Source organism: Bombina bombina, chromosome 8, assembly GCF_027579735.1.
Source record: "Bombina bombina isolate aBomBom1 chromosome 8, aBomBom1.pri, whole genome shotgun sequence".
NCBI classification, from domain to species: domain Eukaryota; kingdom Metazoa; phylum Chordata; class Amphibia; order Anura; family Bombinatoridae; genus Bombina; species Bombina bombina.
In genome coordinates this window covers 250742123-250765291 of record NC_069506.1, presented here as the reverse complement: position 1 = coordinate 250765291, position 23169 = coordinate 250742123, and the positions used below count along the sequence as shown (strand labels likewise).

The 23169-nt window shown below is 36.6% G+C and overlaps 1 protein-coding gene across 2 annotated transcripts in view; it reads left to right on the top strand.

The window, feature by feature from the left end:
* The window catches only part of LOC128639093 (phospholipase A2 inhibitor and Ly6/PLAUR domain-containing protein-like), a 121178-nt gene that overhangs the window by 82919 nt on the left and 15090 nt on the right, over positions 1-23169 (top strand). For both annotated transcript variants that reach the window (XM_053691245.1, XM_053691244.1), the window contains one exon: positions 6209-6352. In XM_053691245.1, coding sequence (XP_053547220.1) covers positions 6209-6352 — 144 coding nt within the window. The remainder of the gene's footprint in view (positions 1-6208; positions 6353-23169) is intronic.

Sequence of the window (23169 nt, the reverse complement as noted above, 5' to 3'; positions counted from 1 at the left end):
TAGGATTGAGCTGGCATTCTATTGGCTGATTGGAACAGCCAATAGAATGCCAGCTCAATCCTATTGGCTTATTGGATCAGCCAATAGGATTTAACTTCAATCCTATTGGCTGATTGCATCAGCCAATAGGATTTTTTCTACCTTAATTCCGATTGGCTGATAGAATTCTATCAGCCAATCGGAATTGAAGGGACGCCATCTTGGATGATGTCACTTAAAGGTACCTTCATTCAATGTTAGCCGTTGATTGAAAAGGATGCTCTGCGTCGAATGTCTTGAAGATCCGCTCCGCGCCGGATTGATGAATATAGAAGATGCCGTCTGGATGAATACTTCTGCCCATCTGGAGGACCACTTTGCCCAGTTGGATGAAGACTTCTCCAGGCTTCTTTGAGGACTTCGGCCCGGTTGGATGAAGACATCTCCCAGTAAGGTGATCTTCAAGGGGTTAGTGTTAGGTTTTTTAAGGGGATATTGGGTGGGTTTTAGAGTAGGGTTGGTTGTGTGGGTGATGTGTTTTAATGTTGGGGTGGGGGATTTGTATTTTTTTTTACAGGTAAAAGAGCTGATTACTTTGGGGCAATGCCCAGCAGAAGGCCCTTTTAAGGGCTATTTGTAATTTAGTGTAGGGTAGGGCTTTTTTTTAATATGGGGGGGGGTATTCTGTTAGGGGGATTAGATTAGGTGTAATTAGTTTAAAAATCTTGTAATTTGTTTATTATTTTCTGTAATTTAGTGGCTTTTTTTGTACTTTAGATAATTGTATTTAATTGTATTTAATTAAATTTAATTTAGGGAAATAATTTAATTATATTGTAGTATTAGGTGTTAGTGTAAATTAGGTTAGGTTTTATTTTACAGGTAAATTTATTTTAGCTAGGTATTTATTAAATAGTTAATAACTATTTAGTAACTATTCTACCTTGTTAAAATAAATACAAACTTGCCTGTAAAATAAAAATAAATCCTAAACTAGCTACAATGTAACTATTAGTTATATTGTAGCTAGCTTAGGGTTTATTTTACAGGTAAGTATTTATTTTTATATAGGAATAATGTAGTTAATGATAGTAATTTTATTTAGATTTATTTAAAATATATATAAGTTAGGGGGTTAGGGTTAGACTTAGGTTTAGGGGTTAATAAATTTAGAATAGTGATGGCGACGTTGTGGGCGGCAGATTAGGGATTAATAAATGTAGGTAGGTTGCAGCGACATTTGGGGGTGGCAGATTAGGGGTTAATTAATATAATGTAGATGTCAGCGATGTTGGGAGCAGCAGATTAGGGGTTAATAAGTATAATGTAGGTGGCGGCGGTGTCCGGAGCGGCAGATTAGGGGTTAATAATATAATGTAGGTGGCGGCAATGTTGAGGACAGCAGATTAGGGGTTAATAAGTGTAAGATTAGGGGTGTTTAGACTCGGGGTTCATGTTAGGGTGTTAGGTGTAGACATAAATGTTATTTCCCCATAGGAATCAATGGGGCTGCGTAAGGAGCTAAACACTGCTTTTTTGCAGGTGTTAGACTTTTTTCAGCCGGCTCTCCCCATTGATTCCTATGGGAAATCGTGCACGAGCACGTTACACCAGCTCACCGCTAACATAAGCAGCGCTGGTATTGGAGTAAGATGTGGAGCTAAATTTTGCTCAACGCTCACTTCTTGTCTTTTAACGACGGGTTTGTAGAAACTCGTAATACCAGCGCTGTCTGTAAGTGAGCGGTGAGCATAAACTGCTCGTTAGCACCGCATAGCCTCTAATGCAAAACTCGTAATCTGTAATGTTATTAACATGTCATCATGTGATGTGTTTGTCAATTTGCATACAGAATGTTGATTGGCTGTTGGTGTTTCTACCATATATGGTAACAAGTTCAGTTAGGATAATAAACAGTTAGAGACTAGATGCAGATCTGTGTTCTCTGAGTTATTCCTTGGTAAGACACTAATTTGAGTGACTACACAAGAACAATACATGGTGTCAGAAGCTGGTTTCTTTCTGCAAGATGGATTTATCAGGTGTGCGTATGCCACAGATGGATTGGGACTCAAAAAAATTACCAGATGCATGAAGGAGATTTCGCCAGCATGTACAGTTCATATTCTACTTAATCGCTGTTGATTACTACAGCAGATTTTTTTTATTGAAAAGACTCCACTCAACCACATCAGCTAAAGGCTATATTTGCAAGACATGGTATACCTGAAAAGGTAATTTCAGATAATGGTCCGCAATATAAATCAGGTGACTTCGAAAACTTTGCAGTTCATTGGGACTTTGCACATGTAACGTACAGTCGCCACCATCCACAAAGCAATGGTCTTGCAGAAAAGACTGTGCAAACAGCAAAGACCATACTAAACAAAGCAAAAGCTGAAGGAAAGGACCCGTACCTCTGCCTGCTGGAACACAGGAATACCCCTGTGGATGGATTCAAGTCTCCCACACAATTGCTCATGAGTAGACGTCTACGTTCTATCCTGCCTACAACTGGAGAACAACTGCAGCCTCAGGTAGTTGATCAAAAATGTGTGCGTGCCAAAAGAGAACATAAACAAGCTAAACAAATACATTACTATAATTGCACTGCACAGCCTTTGTCCACATTGATACAAGAAAATACTATTCAATTTCAGCAAGCCAGTGGTCAATGGGTGCCTGCCACTATTCTGCAGCCTGCAGACACACAAAGATCTTACCTCATCCGCACTAGTGATGATCATGTTCTCCGTCGCAACCGACAACACCTGATGGAAACTAAAGAACCACAACTAGAAGCACATGAGCCAACCCTTGAGATCCCAAGCACAACCACAAATACACCTGAAATCCCAGAACAACTGAAAGAAGACACTGACAATGCTGAAACATGCACAGCAGGTTTTCAATTCACACGTTCTGGTCGTATGGTAAAACCTAGAAACATTCTGGACCTATAATATAAAATAAAAATGTAATTTAGAAACAGTATTTGGCGCACCTCCAAACACATGAGACCACATATTATTTGACATATTTAAACTTTTTTTCTTTTTGTCTTTGTACTGCAAAAAATTGCCTTCTTAATATTTCTTAATTTTTTAAAATAAAGATGGGATCTTAGTCACACAATATATCCATATTCTGCTCAGCCAGTCACCACTTACAAGGTGTCCTATAAAAGACTGGTCCTAACACTATTAAATTAGCCAAACTAAGCTGAATAATGCAATTTTTAATATATCAAAATAGAATTTCCAACCTCTCATCCAGACTGCATGGGATGAGGCTTCCTGGCTACATATTATTTCACATATTTCAAACATATCTCTTAAAGCTGCAAAAAATTGCTTTCCCAATATTTCCTAATACTATAAAATTAGCCAATACAATTCTAATATACCAAAGAGAAATTCCAAAATTACAATACTATAGCACTCACCCAGACTACATGGGATGAGGATTCCTGGCTTTATATACACACAGTTAAATAACATTGTTTGGAACACACCTATGTTATTTAACTGTGTGTATATAAAGCCAGGAAGCCTCATCCCATGCAGTCTGGGTGAGTTGTATAGTATTGTAATTTTGGAATTTCTCTTTGGTATATTAGAATTGTATTGGCTAATTTTATAGTATTAGGAAATATTGGGAAATACATTTTTTGCAGCATTAAGAGATATGTTTGAAATATGTGAAATAATATGTAGCCAGGAAGCCTCATCCCATGCAGTCTGGATGAGAGGTTGGAAATTCTATTTTGATATATTAAAAATTGCATTATTCAGCTTAGTTTGGCTAATTTAATAGTGTTAGGACCAGTCTTTTATGGGACACCTTGTAAGTGGTGACTGGCTGAGCAGAATATGGCCATATTGTGTGACTAAGATCCCATCTTTATTTAAAAAATTAAGAAATATTAAGAAGGCAATTTTTTGCAGTACAAAGACAAAAAGAAAAAAAGTTTAAATATGTGAAATAATATGTGGTCTCATGTGTTTGGAGGTGCGCCAATTCCTGTTTCTAAATTATATTCATTTATTTTGGTCACTTTGGCAGCACTCCCACAATATGTGCATTTAAAAACATATGCTTTTATTAGATGTGCTTGATCAAAATTTCTTACTGATAAAATAAAAATGTGATATTCTAAAATTTCATAAAAAGGGAGATGTAATGTTATTAACATGTCATGTGATGTGTTTGTCAATTTGCATACAGAATGTTGATTGGCTGTTGGTTTTTCTACCATATATGGTAACAAGTTCAGTTAGGATAATAAACAGTTAGTGACTAGATGCAGATCTGTGTTCTCTGAGTTATTCCTTGGTAAGACACTAATTTGAGTGACTACACAAGAACAATACATAATCTAGGCGTATATTTACACATTACCCTGTTTTTCATATTTTAGAATTATATTCTGCTTGTTCTACTTGTTTGGTTGGCGCCATTAGAACAGCTCTCTACTTATCTCTTTCTATCATCTGTATTGGAGTCTGCAGCATATATTTATACCAAACTGGATTTCTGAGAATGCCTAAAGGATTTTAAAAAGTTGCCCGAGGTTCTTTTCTTCTAGCACAGTATTTGTTGATTATGAAATGTCTGGGATTACACAATTTCATAATGAATAAACCTTTCTTTAGAGATTTTTATGAATGAATTAGGTTACCTTAAGCCTGTAATGCTTATAACAGAAATTATTTACATTTTCTGAGGTGATTTTTATTTAACGTCAGTTTATGATTAACTTTATTTAGGATACAACTATAGTGCTGAGTATTTGAATATTAGCAGGAGAGTTTCAAAACAATAATAGTTGGAAAAACTGAATAAAGGCCAGGTGGGCTAGACTTTCAGGTAATGCAACAGCAAGGCCGAGCAATTCTTTATTCTTGCTCCTGCTAACATGCAGAGCCCAATGCAAGGGGCTTCAGAGGGAGCATAATGTGCACAAGAAACAGCAGCCACAGAGAGCCCTGAAAAGTAATATTAAGTGCCAGATTTCAGATCTGAAGTCTGATGTGATTATGATGCTTACAGAGGGGCTGCAGTAAAGGATTTGATCTGAGGTCTGATGTGGTTATGAAGCTTACAGAGGAGCTGCAGTACTAGGTTGATGTCAGGAGTCAGATCTGAGGTCTGATGTGTCTTATAAAGGAGCTTCGGTGCAAGGTGTCTGATCAGAGGCTGTGATGTAGTTGTGGTGCTTATTGAGGGGCTGTAGTGTCAAGGGCCTAATCTAAGGTCTGATGTGATTTCTAGGTTTATAGAGGGCCTGGAGTGCACTGTGCCTTATCTGAAGTTGTTATGTAGTAATAGTGCTTATAGAGGGGTTGTAGTGTCAGGGGTCATATTGGAGGTCTGATTTAGTAATGAGGCTTATACAGGATATGTAGCACCATAACAAGCTCTCTACCAGAATCTTGTCACTTTGTAGTAAATATGCCGTATATCTTATAAAACATTTAAAATCAAGGACTAACAGTCACAAAATAATCATGTTGGACTAGTCCAATTAAAACTGTTTTCCATACCGCAAATACCCCCCCCCCACCAACTATTACTTAGTGTCTTCTGTGTGTTACAGTGGCAGAGTCTGAAAAGTACATCAAAAGTCACTTCACTAGGGGACAAACTGTCTGAAAATTCAAACCAATGCTCATTTCACTGTAAAGTCTTTTTCAAACTATCTGCTTCAATATCTAGGCAGCTAACTGCTCACTGATTACCTCTCTCCTAATGAAGTCTATGATTAAGACTTGTCAGTAAGACTACACATGTGCATAAAAATTAAAATGTGTGAATAAATATTGCTTTTATTTTTTGGTACATCTATTTATTGACAAGAAGTGACTAGAGTAATGTATACAGTGCTCACTACAGCTCTAAAATTATTCTCATTGTGTATATATATTTATTTACGTGTTCTGTACATTTTAATTTATGCTGCTTAATGTGCCTGTAATTTTTTTTTATTATTAAATATATTGAGTCACTCAAAATTCTTAAAAAAAAAAAAGTCTATTTAATGCCTTTCTACACAAAATCCAATTTAAAGTGCATGGGACATTTTGTAGATAATTCCTTTGATAACATTTTCTATAGGATTGTGATCGACCCCATTATGTTTTAGTTTTATAACATTTCCTTCATTTATTCTAATGAAAAACTTATTAGTATTTACAAAGATCTTTTTTTATTGTCTCATTATTCTTAGGGAAACAACAGAACAAAACATTAAATGGTGTTACCTGTCCTTCCTGTTTTGCTAAAAATTCTAAATCATGTGATCCTCGAGCAACTGTTAACTGCAAAGGAGATGAAAACCATTGTATACAATTCACAGTAACCAAACACAGAGGTAAATGTTTAATAGTAAAACTAATTAAATCTCTATCTAATGCTGGTTAAAGGGACATTAAACCCCCCAAAAATGCTTTCATGATTCAGATAGAGAATACAATTTTAAACAACTTCCAACTTTACTTCTATTATCTAATTTGCTGCATTCTTTAGATACCTTTTGTTGAATAAATAGCAATGCACATGGGTCAGCCAATCCCATGAGGCATCTAGGTGTAGCCACCAATCAGCAGTACTGAGCCTATCTAGATGCTTTTCTGCAAAGGATATCAAAAGAATTAAGCAAATTAGATAATAGAAGTAAAATAGAAAGTTGTTTAAAATGTCATGCTCTATTTGAATCATGAAAGAAAAAATGTAGGTTTCATGTCCCTTTAACCCCTTAACGACCGAGGACATGCCAGGCACGTCCTACAAAAAGTGTCAGTTAATGACCAAGGACGTGCCTGGAACGTCCTCTGGGGTTTCAAGCAGTGGAAGCGATCCTAATTGCTTTCAGTCGCCTTCAGGGTATGGGAGGGATACGAGGGAGGAGGGTGGGCGGCCCATCACACACATATATATATATAAATATATATATATAAAGCCTTTTATTTTAGTACTGGCAGACTTTCTGCCAGTACTTAAGATAGTGGTGACAATTGTGAGGTGGGGGAGGGAAGAGAGCTGTTTGAGAGGGGTCAGAAAAGGATCAGGGGGTGGGATGTGTCAGGTGGGAGACTGGTCTATAAACTAAAGCTAAAATTAACCTTACAAGCTACCTAATTAACCCCTTTTACTGCAATGCATAATACAAGTGTGGTGCGCAGCGGCATTTAGCGGCCTTTTAATTACCAAAAAGCAATGCCAAAGCCATATACTGTATGTCTGCTATTTCTGAACTAAGGGGATCACAAAGAAGCATTTACAACCATGTGCGCCATAATTGCACAAGCTCTTTGTAAATAATTTCAGTGAGAAACCTAGTTTGTGAAAAAGATTTTTTTTTTTTATCACATTTGGCGGTAAAATGGTGGCATGAAATATATCAAAATGGGCCTAGATCAATACTTTGGGTTGTCTACTACACTACACTAAAGCTAAAATTAACGCTACAAGCTACCTTATTAACCCCTTCACTGCTGGGCATAATACAAGTGTGGTGTGCAGCGGCATTTAGCGGCCTTTTAATTACTAAAAAGTTATGACAAAGCCATAAATGTCTGCTATTTATGAAACAAAGGGGATCCCAGAGAATCATTTACAACCATTTGTGCCATAATTGCACAAGCTGTTTGTAAATAATTTCAGTGAGAAATCTAAAGTTTGTAAAAAAGTTAACAATTTTTTTTATTTGATCGCATTTGGCAGTGAAATGGTGGCATGAAATATACCATAATAGGCCTAGATCAATACTTTGGGTTGTCTACTAAAAAGAAACATATACATGTCAAGGGATATTCAGGGATTCCTGACAGATATCAGTGTTACAATGTAACTATCACTAATTTTGAAAAAAAAAAAAAGTGGTTTGGAAATAGCAAAGTGCCACTTATATTTATTGCCCTATAACTTGCAAAAAAAGCAAAGAACATGTAAACATTGGGTATTTCTAAACTCAGGACAAAATTTAGAAACTATTTAGCATGGGTGTTTTTTGGTGGTTGTAGATGTGTAACAGATTTTGGGGGTTAAAGTTAGAAAAAGGTGTTTTTTTTCTATTTTTTCAACATATTTTATATATTTTTTATAGTAATTTTTTTTTATATAATATGTGTGGGTACAGTTAATGAGTAAGAGGAAAACTACAGCTAAAAACAAACACAACAGAAATGTAAAAATAGACTTGGTCCTTAACGGTAAGGGGCTCGATCACATATGCGGCGACGCTGGTTTTTGTGCGGGTTTGGAATCCTATATACAGCACCGCAAATAAATGCGGCACGTATATTTCACCCGTCGCCTGCAATTTTTACTCCCATAAGCTAACATGGGTCCACGTCGCAAATCGGTATCCAATATTCAGTGCAAGGACTTACGTGGCGAAAATTGAGAAATCTTACTCCATTTTCACCTCGCCATAAAAAGCAGCCGTATCAAGCCTTGCGCTGAGTATAGGAGCACCGTAACTCCCTACGGTGCTCCTATACCCTGCAAAAATATACTAACACCTAACGCATGCGCAATATCTATCTACCTGTCAACCGCAATCCTCCACTAATAAAGTGTATTAACCCCTATATTCGCCATCAAACCCACACCGCAAGTAATAAAAGTATTAACCCCTAAACCAACAACCCCCCCCACAATGCAATAAGCCTAATTAAACTATTAACCCCTATATCAGCCATCAAAACAATACCGCAAGTAATAACTAAAATATTAACCCCTAAATCCACCAACCCTAACATCTCAAACTACCTATTAAAACTATTAACCCCTAATCTGCCATTAACCAACAACGTAATAAACCTATTAAAGTATTAACCCCTAAACTGCCAAAGCCCACAACGCAATAAACCTATTAAACCTAGACTGTCCCTTTAATTTATACTTAGTTTATTTTTATTGTATTGTTAGGTTTTTAAATTTAATAGTAATTTTAGTATTTTGTAAATTAGGTAATTTGGGTTCATTTAGGGGGTGTTCGGTTAGGGGTTAGGTTTATTGCGTTGTGGACTTTGGCGGTTTAGGGGTTAATACTTTAATAGGTTTATTGCGTTATGGGCTTTGGCGGTTTAGGGGTTAATACTTTAATAGGTTCATTGAGTTGTAGGTTAATGGCGAATTAGGGGTTAATAGTTTTAATAGGTAGTTTGCGATGTTGGGGTTGGCAGATTTAGGGGTTAATAATTTAGTTTTTACTTGCGGTGTGGGTTTGATGGCCGATATAGGGGTTAATAGTTTCATTAGGCTTTTTATGTTGTGGGGGTTGTCGGTTTAGGGGTTAATACATTTATTATTAGTAGTGAGATGGGGGATTGCGAATATAGGGGTTTTTACATGTCTGTCTTATTTTTGGGAGGCGTGTTAGACATTTACGGGAGATTTGATTTTTTTTTTTCTTTTCTTAGGCGCTGGCAGTTTCTAAAGTGACGTAAGACACTGGCGACTCCAGAAATTTGAATTTACGCTCATTTCTGGACATAGCTAGTTTATCAGATTTACGGCACTTTATGAACTGCCGGCAGGTTTATGTAATACTCCGATGTGCGAGGTAAAATTACGGGCGGTGCGGGTTGCAACGCTTGCGCTGAAGCCTGCTCCATATATGTAATCTCGCCCAAGAAATTTGAAAAGTGCTGTGGTCATTAAGGGGGTTAATATACTGACTGCAGAATAAATTAAAGCACAGGCTTGCAGGATTAAGCATTGTTTGAACAACTCAACATTCAACCTTTCAAAATTGATAAAATAAGTACAATCAGCTGTTGCTAATTAGTTTAATATATGAGTTTAGGTATTTTAAAACTATTTTGGAAAGATTTTCTTTACTGAAAAAAAAAAAAAAATCAACAAAATTATAAAATAACACTGATAATATATTTCCCTTCTGGTGCAATGACCCAAAAAAAGAGTTACATTTCCTTTCCATGGAGCAAAACATTTCAAACTGGCCAAAAACAATAAATAGACTAAGATTTTAGGATTTGTTTAATAACATAATTTAACTTCACAGTTTGATGTGGTAGCTTTGACAAGGTAATGCCAGGAAAATGATGATGCTACATATCCTTTTCTAAGAATAAAAAATATTTTTATTACTGTAAGTTTCTGATTCCTCTAACAAAAAAGGTATATACTTTGTATTAGTTGATTGTGCATGTGCGTTTTTTTTTTATTTCTATTTATCTACCGTATAAGTAAGTAAATTGCTATATTAAAGCAGCATTTTTTCATGGTGGCTCCAGTATAGTGATTGGTTCAAACTCAGCTCAATAAATAATAGATGTACCTGTGAGAGAGTTTCTAACTTTAGTTACTAAAGAACTTGCTAATATAGTTTTTAGTCACCAGTCTTGTAGCCCATTACATTTAATAGTGAACACCCCCACCTCATTTTAACTTACACTTCTCAACACCACAGCACAATCTAATCTTAACCCGACTCTTCTGACTATGACTACTCTACATCATAACATACCCTAACCATGCTGTCTGATACCCCAAAGCATCTTAAGTTTAAATGTGCTGTCATAATCCATCCACCATACTTTAAACCTAAACATGTTGACCTGAAACCCCTATGTCTAATCCTAATTTCTACTACCACAAAGTAATTGCATTTTATGACCACAAAACTTTCTCACTCCTATGTGAAAATATTCCAATATTGTAAATCACCCCTAGCATCTAAATCCCTTATGTTAAGTAAAAAATAATAATAATAATATATATATATATATATATATATATATATACATATATATATATATATATATATATATATATATATATATATATATATATACATATATATATATATATATATATATATATATATATATATATATATATATATATATATATATATATATATATATATTCAAATAGACAGAAATCTTACCTTTCCATTTCTAATCTTTCACCAATGGCATCTGGTCCAGCATATAAAAGTTAGTTTCAATGGTCTGATTTCTGATATGGTTCACAGTTAATCATGTTTACACATCTGGGAATTGAATGGATAAGTTAAATGTCAAAATTATCATTAGCCAATTATAAGCATACAGTATATATACAGGGAGTGCAGAATTATTAGGCAAGTTGTATTTTTGAGGATAAATTTTATTATTGAACAACAACCATGTTCTCAATTAACCCAAAAAACTCATTAATATCAAAGCTGAATAGTTTTGGAAATAGTTTTTAGTTTGTTTTTAGTTATAGCTATTTTAGGGGGATATCTGTGTGTGCAGGTGACTATTACTGTGCATAATTATTAGGCAACTTAACAAAAAACAAATATATACCCATTTCAATTATTTATTTTTACTAGTGAAACCAATATAACATCTCAACATTCACAAATATACATTTCTGACATTCAAAAACAAAACAAAAACAAATCAGTGACCAATATAGCCACCTTTCTTTGCAAGGACACTCAAAAGCCTGCCATCCATGGATTCTGTCAGTGTTTTGATCTGTTCACCATCAACATTGCGTGCAGCAGCAACCACAGCCTCCCAGACACTGTTCAGAGAGGTGTACTGTTTTCCCTCCTTGTAAATCTCACATTTGATGATGGACCACAGGTTCTCAATGGGGTTCAGATCAGGTGAACAAGGAGGCCATGTCATTAGATTTTCTTCTTTTATACCCTTTCTTGCCAGCCACGCTGTGGAGTACTTGGACGCGTGTGATGGAGCATTGTCCTGCATGAAAATCATGTTTTTCTTGAAGGATGCAGACTTCTTCCTGTACCACTGCTTGAAGAAGGTGTCTTCCAGAAACTGGCAGTAGGACTGGGAGTTGAGCTTGACTCCATCCTCAACCCGAAAAGGCCCCACAAGCTCATCTTTGATGATACCAGCCCAAACCAGTACTCCACCTCCACCTTGCTGGCATCTGAGTCGGACTGGAGCTCTCTGCCCTTTACCAATCCAGCCACGGGCCCATCCATCTGGCCCTTCAAGACTCACTCTCATTTCATCAGTAAATAAAACCTTAGAAAAATCAGTCTTGAGATATTTCTTGGCCCAGTCTTGACGTTTCAGCTTGTGTGTCTTGTTCAGTGGTGGTCGTCTTTCAGCCTTTCTTACCTTGGCCATGTCTCTGAGTATTGCACACCTTGTGCTTTTGGGCACTCCAGTGATGTTGCAGCTCTGAAATATGGCCAAACTGGTGGCAAGTGGCATCTTGGCAGCTGCACGCTTGACTTTTCTCAGATCATGGGCAGTTATTTTGCGCCTTGGTTTTTCCACACGCTTCTTGCGACCCTGTTGACTATTTTGAATGAAACGCTTGATTGTTCGATGATCACGCTTCAGAAGCTTTGCAATTTTAAGAGTGCTCCATCCCTCTGCAAGATATCTCACTATTTTTGACTTTTCTGAGCCTGTCAAGTCCTTCTTTTGACCCATTTTGCCAAAGGAAAGGAAGTTGCCTAATAATTATGCACACCTGATATAGGGTGTTGATGTCATTAGACCACACCCCTTCTCATTACAGAGATGCACATCACCTAATATGCTTAATTGGTAGTAGGCTTTCGAGCCTATACAGCTTGGAGTAAGACAACATGCATAAAGAGGATGATGTGGTCAAAATACTCATTTGCCTAATAATTCTGCACTCCCTGTATATATATATATATATATATATATATATCCATGCATACACATAGCAATTTTCAGATTATGTATTCCTGAAGGTGGCATCTTACCCTCTAAAAAGGACACTGAACCCAATTTTTTTCTTTCATGATTCAGAAATTTTAAGCAACTTTTTAATTTACTCCTATTATCAAATTGTCTTCGTTTTCTTGCTATCTTTATTTTAAAAGCAGGAATGTAAATCTTAGCAGCCAGCCCATTTTAGGTTCAGCACCATGGATAGCGCTTGCTTATTGGAGGCTTACATTTACCCACCAATAAGTAAGCATAACCCAGGTTCTCAACAAAAAATGGGCCAGCTCCTATGCATCACATTCCTGCTTTTTAAATAAAGATAGCAAGTGAATGAAGAAAATTTGATAATAGGAGTAAATTAGAAAGTTGCTTAAAATTGCATGCTCTATCTGAACCATGAAATAAAAAAAATTGGGTTTAGTGTCCCTTTAAGAACTAACAAAATATATATTAATGTAAGTCATAAATGATAGCAGGGAACAATGTCCCATATGGTGGTCCTAACATGTAACAGAGATATTTTATTGAGATTTCTAAAGTATTAAAAATTATAGGAAGGGCTTTGATCCTTTTTATTCTTACTGAATAAATCAATGTTAAAAGGACAATTTTTATTATTTAAAAATATAGATAATCCCTTTAATACCCATTTCCGAGTTTGCATAACCAAAACTGTTATATTAATTCACTTTTTGCCTCTGTAACTACCTTGTATCTAAGCATCTGTAGACTGCCCCTTATCTTAGTGCTTTTAAACATGCATTTTAGCTAGGCTGACCATATTGCCGCTTTAAGAAGGAACACATATGAAAAATACATATGTCAGGGTTCTTATACAAAGCATTTCTTTAAACAGCCCTGAAAACAGCCCTGACATATGTATTTTTCATATGTGTCCCTTTTTAAAGCGGCAATATGGTCACCCTAATTTTAGCCAATTAGTGTTGACTCATGCATAACTCCACACGAGTCACCACTATGTTATCTATATGGCACACATGAACTAGCAAAATCTAGCTGTGAAAGCTAATAAAATGCACTGAGATAAGAGGTGGCATTTGATGTATTAGAAATCAGCCTATGAGCCTACATAGGTTTAGCCTTCAACAAAGAAAACCAAGAGAAAAAAAGCAAATTTGATTAACTAGGTGAAAAATAATAAATAGTAATTTAATAATTAAATTGTAAATTAAGATTAATAGGGGTTGCAAAATATTTGGATTTGTAAGAATATGATATTATAAAAATAAGAGAAAGAACATAAGGAAATGTTGGTTAAGTAATTAGTAAGTAATTTTCTACAAGGGGCAGGAGTGGATGTGCAGAAGAGGCTTTTTTTTAATGCTTAAAAGTAAAAAAATATATACAATAGATACTGTAACTTCTCTACATATGTGTGTTTTGTTTTTTAGGTATTATTGTATCAATCAAAATAAGCATCTCTTCCCCTTTACCTTCAATATAGTTTTTATTACAAAGGTTGTTATGGATTTCTATGTTTTGATATCAGTATCAAGAGTGTAAAGAGTAAATTCACTTTCAAATATGTCCAATATTTACATGAGAATAATCCTGTGGATATTTAAAAGGAATGGGTGGAAGCCATTAGTGGGTTCCTTCTTGGAAGTACTTTGGAACAAAAAAGATATATTTTGTTTTGTTGAAGGACTTATCTCTTGATGTTAATATTAGATCATAAGAAAGGAAAGACACAAAACACAACTGATGAAATTTAAACAAAAACAAATATTTTAAGACAATGTCATATAATTGGCAGTGAGTGAAATTCTATTTTTGAAAACACATAAGAATGTCCATAATTAAACAATAAAATAGAAAACATTTCCTGCTTTGTCATTATAAAGACATTAAAGCTCAGTGATTTGTATGTTCTAAAAAGCTACAACTTTGAATATATAAGAGATCCAAGTTGAAAAAACAAATATTTTATTGTTCTCTCACAAAACATATTTTAAACTGATTATGTAATGGATGTGCTGATGTATTTGTCCCTTAAAACAGGAAATATTTTGGATACTACTCCTATTCTTTAATTTTACAAGTATTTAATCTAAATATATGATCTAAGTACACTGCAAAAATGACAAGGGTTTGGGTAAATCAGTATTATATTTCTTCATGAGTGATTTGTGAAAGAAGGAAAGAAAGAAAGCTTTTAATTAGATCATTCGATTATACATACGTCATCTTCTCATGGATTTGAAGTATTACCTAGTTAGATTATAAAATCCTGTTGTATCTTATTAACAGCTTTTCTTTCTTTTCCCAGGATTGTCCGATGTCCGCCGCACATCGCTAAATGCCGACAGTATACGCTGTCGGCATTTATCATTGCACAAGCATTTCACTAGAAATGCTTGTGCAATGCCGCCTCCTGCACATTCGCGGCCAATCGGCTGCTAGCAGGGGGTGTCAATAAACCCGATTGAATGCAATCAGGGTGATTGCTGTTCTCCGCCTCAGTGGTGGTGGATGAGTTAAGGAGCAGTGATCTTAAGACCGCTGCTTCTTAACCCATGTTTCCGGAGAGCCTGAAGATTTACGTGGAAACAGCTGCATACAGCTCCATACGGAGCTTGATTAATCTGCCCCATGGTATGCCCTGCACTCTTATGCAGAACAAATACATCAGGGTACACTTGAATATCTATAATACATCTTCCAAGTTCAAAGAACTTACCAGGACTTACTATTAGTATAAAACTTTTATTGTAAAGTTTTGGGGTCATGTCTAAAAACAAGATAGGACCTCAAAATGTGACCTTGATAATACCTCAAAATGTGACCTTAACCCCTTAACGACCAAGGACGTACGCCACACGTCCTCAAAAAAAAGACAGTTAATGACCGAGGACGTGTGGCGTACGTCCTTGGTCTGGAAAGCAGCTGGAAGCGATCCTGCTCACTTCCAGCTGCTTTCCGGTAATTGCAGTGATGCCTCGATATCGAGGCATCCTGCAATAACCCCCCTTGGCCATCCGATGCAGAGAGAGCCACTCTGTGGCCCTCTCTGCACCGGACATCGGTGGCCGGTATCGTTGGTGGGTGGGAGCAAGTCTGGGAGGCGGGTGGGCGGCCATCGATGTGCCGAGTGGAGTGGAGGGGGGCGGGATCGGGGGCGGGACTGATGGGGGCGCGCATGGGAGCGCGCGCATGCACGGGGGGCGGCGGGCGGGAGCGTGCACGGGGTGGGAGCGGGAGGGAACCGCTACACTGCAGAAAAAAAGTTAAGAAAAGTTTAAAAACAAAACAAATATTAAAACAAATAAATGATCATCTAAGGTTTCCTGAAGGGGTGGGGGGTTGGTCTTGGCGGGGGGGAAGCTACACTACAGAAAAGGGCAATAAAAAAATAAAAAAAACATACTTTTTGTTACTAAACTGGGTACTGGCAGACAGCTGCCAGTACCCAAGATGGCGCCCATTAAGGCAGAGGGGGAGGGTTAGAAAGCTGTTTGGTGGGGGATCAGTGAGGTTGGGGGCTAAGGGGGGATCCTACAAAGCAGCATATGTAAATATGCCACACAAAAAAAAGCCCAAATATAGCTTTTATTTTAGTACTGGCAGAGTTTCTGCCAGTACTTAAGATGGCGGGGATAATTGTGGGGTGGGGGAGGGAAGAGAGCTGTTTGGGAGGGATCAGGGGGTCTGATGTTTTAGGTGGGAGGCTGAGCTCTACACTAAAGCTAAAATTAACCCTGCAAGCTCCCTACAAGCTACATAATTAACCCCATCACTGCTAGCCATAATACACGTGTGATGCGCAGCGGCATTTGGCGGCCTTCTTATTACCACAAAGCAACGCCAAAGCCATATATGTCTGCTATTTCTGAATAAAGGGGATCCCAGAGAAGCATTTACAACCATTTGTGCCATAATTGCACAAGCTGTTTGTAAATTATTTCAGTGAGAAACCTAAAATTGTGAAAAATTTAAAGTTTTTTTTAATTTGATCGCATTTGGCGGTGAAATGGTGGCATGAAATATACCAAAATTGGCCTAGATCAATACTTTGGGTTGTCTACTACACTACACTAAAGCTAAAATTACCCCTAAAAGCTCCCTACATGCTCCCTAATTAACCCCTTCACTGCTGGGCATAATACACGTGTAGTGCGCAGTGGCATTTAGCAGCCTTCTAATTACCAAAAAGCAACGCCAAAGCCATATATGTCTGCTATTTCTGAACAAAGGGGATCCCAGAGAATAATTTACAATAATTTAAGCCATAATTGCACAAGCTGTTTATAAATAATTTCAGTGAGAAACCAAAAGTTTGTGAAAAAATTAGTGAAAAAGTGAACAATTTTTTGTATTTAATCGCATTTGGCGGTGAAATAGTGGCATGAAATATACCAAAATGGGCCTAGATCAATACTTTGGGATGTCTACTAAAAAAATATATATACATGTTAATGGATATTCAGAGATTCCTGAAAGATATTAGTGTTCTAATGTAACTAGCGCTAATTTTGAAAAATAATGGTTTGGAAATAGCAAAGTGCTATTTGTATTTATGGCCCTATAACTTACAAAAAAAGCAAAGAAGATGTAAACATTGGGTATTTCTAAACTCAGGACAAAATTTAGAAACTATTTAGCATGGGTGTTTTTTGGTGGTTGTAGATGTGTAACAGATTTTGGGGGTCAAAGTTAGAAAAAGTGATTTTTTTTTCCATTTTTTCCTCATATTTTATAATTTGTTTTATAGTAAATTATAAGATATGATGAAAATAATGGTATTTTTAGAAAGTCCATTTAATGGCAAGAAAAACGGTATATAATATGTGTGGGTATAGTAAATGAGTAAGAGGAAAATTACAGCTAAACATAAACACCGCAGAAATGTAAAAATAGCCTTGATCCCAAACGGACAAAAAATGGAAAAGTGCTGTGGTCATTAAGGGGTTAATAATGTCATACGCAATCCACATTTGATTTAGTTTGGGTTTTGATATACAGTATCTAAAACTTGCTCTCCAAGTAAACTTAAATTAGTTGACTTATCAGGTAAAAAAAAAGCTGAACATCAATTCTATTAAAGGGATATGAAACCCCCAAGTTTTCTTTCATAATTCAGATAGAGAATACAATTTTAGAAAAGTTTCCAATTTACTTCTAATAACAAATTTGCTTTTTTCTAAAGATATTCTTTGTTGAAAAGATATCTAGATAGGTAGCATTGACATTTCTGGAGCACTACATAACAGGAAAGAGGGCTAACATCTTGTGCTCTTCATAATTGATAATATTGTTGCATAAAAACTGCTATTATATAGTGCTCCAGACACGTGCGCACTCTTGAACATATCTTCATGCTTTTCAAAAAGGATAATTAGAAAATAAAGACAATTTTGGGAAGTTGTTTAAATGTGTATGCTCTATCTAAATCATGAAAGAAAAATTTGGGGTTTACTTCCTTTTAACCCCTTGAGTGCTTTCGACGGCTCTGAGCCGTCTCAGAGTTTTCCACTCCATGCTATTATACCCCCCTCCTTCCTGCTGGCCACCAAAAATAGCATGATCTTGCTGCTGGCCGTGAGAAGAGATATTCAAAATTCAATCTCCATAGAAAGACCAACAACGTACAGGTCCCTTGTGTGCAAATATTTTAAACAAGAAGCTATGAAATATATATTTTTTTTTATCTGGCATGTAAAAGAAAAAATATATAGCCTTCTATCAATGCCTTCCTGTTACTTAGAACAAAATTGCTTGTTAATCACAGGGGCAAAACAAATAATTCTTGCTTCTCAGTGTTGCACATTACAACAAACAAGTAAGCAGTGAGTCACTATGCAGTACACATCACGATCCACTGTTTACATTTTGTTATGAGCTGTAGAAGCAATATACAGTGTATGCATGCCTTGTCTGCCTGAGGAAGCCCAGCAGACAGCTGAGCTCATGAACGAGCTTTAAAGGCAAGGAAATGAGCAATCAGAAACCTTCTAATAGGCTGTATCACTCACTGCAGATAGTTGCGGCCTTAGAGGGCAGTCGTTAACAGATCTAAAACAGAATTAAAAAGGTAAACATTTGCTTGAGAGAAAAAATATATATCTTTATTTAAATATATGTTTTAATATATGTATCTTTACTGCAACTTTAAGTATGCTAAATGAACACTAATTGCTAGGAGCCGCCAATTGAAATTTCATGAATATTAGACGTTCAGTGAGAAACCAATAAAAACATTTCACTTTCCCCTCTGGAATGTAACAATATTTCTACAGCTAGCATACATTATCTGCATGAGTTATTCAAGTATAATGGATAAGGAATGTAGTCGATTTCAATGTATTGATATTTAAATATGTCCATATGTTCAAACGGTAATTTAAAAAGGCTTTTAATGTCATTCAAAATGGACAGATACTTTGACATGTGCACTAGATTTATAGTAATAATCTACATTTCCCAAATTTCTGTCAGCAAATACTAAAATATCTTTGATAGGTTGAAGAGTAATCATGCCAGTAGTTCATTGTTAGTTTCCAAAATATTGGAGAAGATGGGTGACTTGTTAGTCATAATGAATGGAAAAAAAAATCCTATCTGACACATATATTATGAATACTTAGATTAATTTATCACAGTTTGATATATGCAGATAGGGTGTTGGGTTGTTTGGCTTTTACCACTTTGTATATAACTGATAGGACCATTTTAATAGGCAAGTACCATTTATGAAACATTTCAATGGTGGTTAAGGTGAGTATATACAGTACATATGTTTTAATAGACAATAATCTAAAAAAATACAGTTTTATATAATGTAACCATGAGTAGAATTGACTCAGTTCTAATTAAATGTTTTTATGTTCTTAATTTAGTTATTAGATATTACTGAGATGACTGGGAGTAGTGTGATTGCATCCTCAACAAAGAATATGAGCAAAGTCATGTTTAGCATGTATGTGAGATACATAAAGAAGCTAAAAACATAATTTATGTAAGAACTTACCTGATAAATTAATTTCTTTCATATTGGCAAGAGTCCATGAGCTAGTGACGTATGAGATAAACAATCCTACCAGGAGGGGCAAAGTTTCCCAAACCTCAAAATGCCTATAAATACACCCCTCACCACACCCACAATTCAGTTTTAACTACTAGCCAAGTAGTGGGGTGATAAAGACAGGAGTAAAAAGCATCAACAAAGGAATTTGGAAATAATTGTGCTTTATACAAAAAAAATCATAACCACCATAAAAAGGGTGGGCCTCATGGACTCTTGCCAATATTAAAGAAATTAATTTATCAGGTAAGTTCTTACATAAATTATGTTTTCTTTCATGTAATTGGCAAGAGTCCATGAGCTAGTGATGTATGGGATATCAATACCCAAGATGTGGAACTCCACGCAAGAGTCACTAGAGAGGGAGGGATAAAATAAACAACAGCCAAATGCTGAAAAAAATAATCCACAACCCAAAATATAAGTTATTCTCATGAAGAAAAGAAAAACTTAAAACATCAGCAGAAGAATCAAACTGAAACAGTTGCCTGAAGAACTTTTCTACCAAAAACTGCTTCAGAAGAAGCAAATACATAAAAACGGTAGAATTTAGTAAATGTATGCAAAGAGGACAAAGTCGCTGCTTTGCAAATCTGATCAACTGAAGCTTCATTCTTAAAAGCCCACGAAGTGGAGACTGATCTAGTAGAATGAGCTATAATTCTCTGAGGCGGGGATTGACCCGACTCCAAATAAGCTTGATGAATCAAAAACTTTAACCAAGAGGCCAAGAAAATAGCAGAGGCCTTCTGACCTTTCCTAGGACCAGAAAATATAACAAATAGACTAGAAGTCTTCCTGAAATCTTTAGTAGCTTCAACATAATATTTCAAAGCTCTCACCACATCCAAAGAATGTAAGGATCTTTCCAAAGGATTCATAGGATTAGGACACAAGGAAGGGACAATAATTTCTCTACTAATGTTGTTATAATTCACAACCTTAGGTAAAAATTCAAATGAAGTCCGCAAAACCGCCTTATCCTGATGAAAAATCAGAAAAGGAGATTCACAAGAAAGAGCAGATAGCTCAGAAACTCTTCTAGCAGAAGAGATAGCCAAAAGGAACAACACTTTCCAAGAAAGTAGTTTAATATCCAAAGAATGCATAGGCTCAAAAGGAGGAGCCTGTAACGCCTTCAAAACCAAATTAAGACTCCAAGGAGGAGAAATTGATTTAATGACAGGCTTAATACAAACTAAAGCCTGTGAACAGTGAATATCATGAAGATTAGCAATCTTTCTGTGAAATAAAACAGAAAGAGCAGATATTTGTCCCTTCAAGGAACATGCAGACAAACCCCTATCCAAACCATCCTGGAGAAACTGTAAAATTCTAGGAATTCTAAAATAATGCCAAGAGAATTTATGAGAAGAACACCATGAAATGCAAGTCTTCCAAACTTGATAATAAATCTTCCTAGAGACAGATTTACGAGCTTGTAACATAGTATTAATTACTGAGTCAGAGAAACCTCTATGACTTAGTACTAAGTGTTCAATTTCCATACCTTCAAATTTAATGATTTGAGATCCTGATGGAAAAACGGACCTTGAGACAGTAGGTCCGGCCTTAATGGAAGTGGCCAAGTTTGGCAACTGGACATCTGAACAAGATCCGCATACCAAAACCTGTGGGGCCATGCTAGAGCCACCAGCAACACAAATGATTGTTCCATGATGATCTTGGTGATCACTCTTGGAAGAAGAACTAGAGGCGGGAAGATATAAGCAGGTTGATAACACCAAGGAAGTGTCAGTGCATCTACTGCTACCGCCTGAGAATCCCTGGATCTGGACAGGTATCTAGGAAGTTTCTTGTTTAGATGAGAAGACATCAGATCTATTTCTGGAAGACCCAACATCTGAACAATCTGAGAAAACACATCCGGATGGAGAGAACACTCCCCTGGATGTAAAGTCTGATGGATGAGATAATCCGTCTCCCAATTGTCTACACCTGGGATATGAACCGCAGAAATTAGACAGGAGCTGGATTCTGCCCAAACAAGTATCCAAGATACTTCTTTCATAGCTTGGGGACTGTGAGTCCCACCCTGATGATTGACATATGCCACCATTGTGATATTGTCTGTCTGAAAACAAATGAACGGTTCTCTCTTCAACAGAGGCCAAAACTGAAGAGCTCTGAGAATTGAACTGAGTTCTAAAATATTGATTGGTAATCTTGCCTCTTGAGATTTCCAAACCCTTTGTGCTGTTAGAGATCCCCATACAGCTCCCCAACCTGAAAGACTCACATCTGTTGTGATCACAGTCCAGGTTAGCCGAACAAAAGAGGCCCCTTAAACTAAACACTGGTGATTTAACCACCACATCAGAGAGTGTCGAACATTGGGATTTAAGGATATTAATTGTGATATCTTTGTATAATCCCAGCACCATTGATTCAGCATGCAAAGCTGGAGAGGTCTCATGTGAAAACGAGCAAAAGGAATCGCGTCCGATGCTGCAGTCATGAGGCCTAAAACTTCCATGCACATAGCCACTGAAGGGAATGACTGAGACTGAAGGTGCCGACATGCTGCAACCAATTTCAAACATCTCTTTTCTGTTAGAGACAGAGTCATGGACACTGAATCTATCTGGAAATCTAAAAAGGTGACCCTTGTCTGACGAATCAAAAAACTTTTTGGTAAATTGATCCTCCAACCATGTTTTTGAAGAAACAACACTAGTTGATTTGTGTGAGATTCTGCAGAACGTAAAGACTGAGCTAGTACCAAGATATCGTCCAAATAAGGAAACTTTGCAATACCCTGTTCTCTGATTACAGAGAGTGGGGCACCCAGAACCTTTGAAAAGATTCTTGGAGCTGTTGCTAGGCCAAATGGAAGAGCAACAAATTGGTAATGCTTGTCTAGAAAAGAGAATCTCAGGAACTGATAATGTTCTGGATGAATCGGAATATGAAGGTAAGCATCCTGCAAGTCTATTGTAGACATATAATGTCCTTGCTGAACAATAGGCAGAATAGTCCTTATAGTCACCATCTTGAAAGTTGGTACTCTTACATAACGTTTCAAAATTTCCAGATCCAGAACTGGTCTGAATTAATTTTCTTTCTTTGGGACAATGAATAGATTTGAATAAAACCACAGACCCTGTTCCTGAAACGGAACTAGCATGATTACCCCTGAAAACTCCAGGTCTGAAACACACTTCATGAAAGCCTGAGCTTTTACTGGATTTGCTGGGATGCGTGAGAGAAAAAAATCTTCTCACAGGAGGTCTTACTCTGAATCCTATTCGATACTCCTGAGAGACAATGCTCTGAATCCATTGATTTTGGACAGAATTTGCCCAAACATCCTTGAAAAACCTTAATCTGCCCCCTACCAGCTGAGCTGGAATGAGGGCCGCACCTTCATGCAGACTTAGGGGCTGATTTTGGTTTCTTAAAAGGCTTGGATTTATTCCA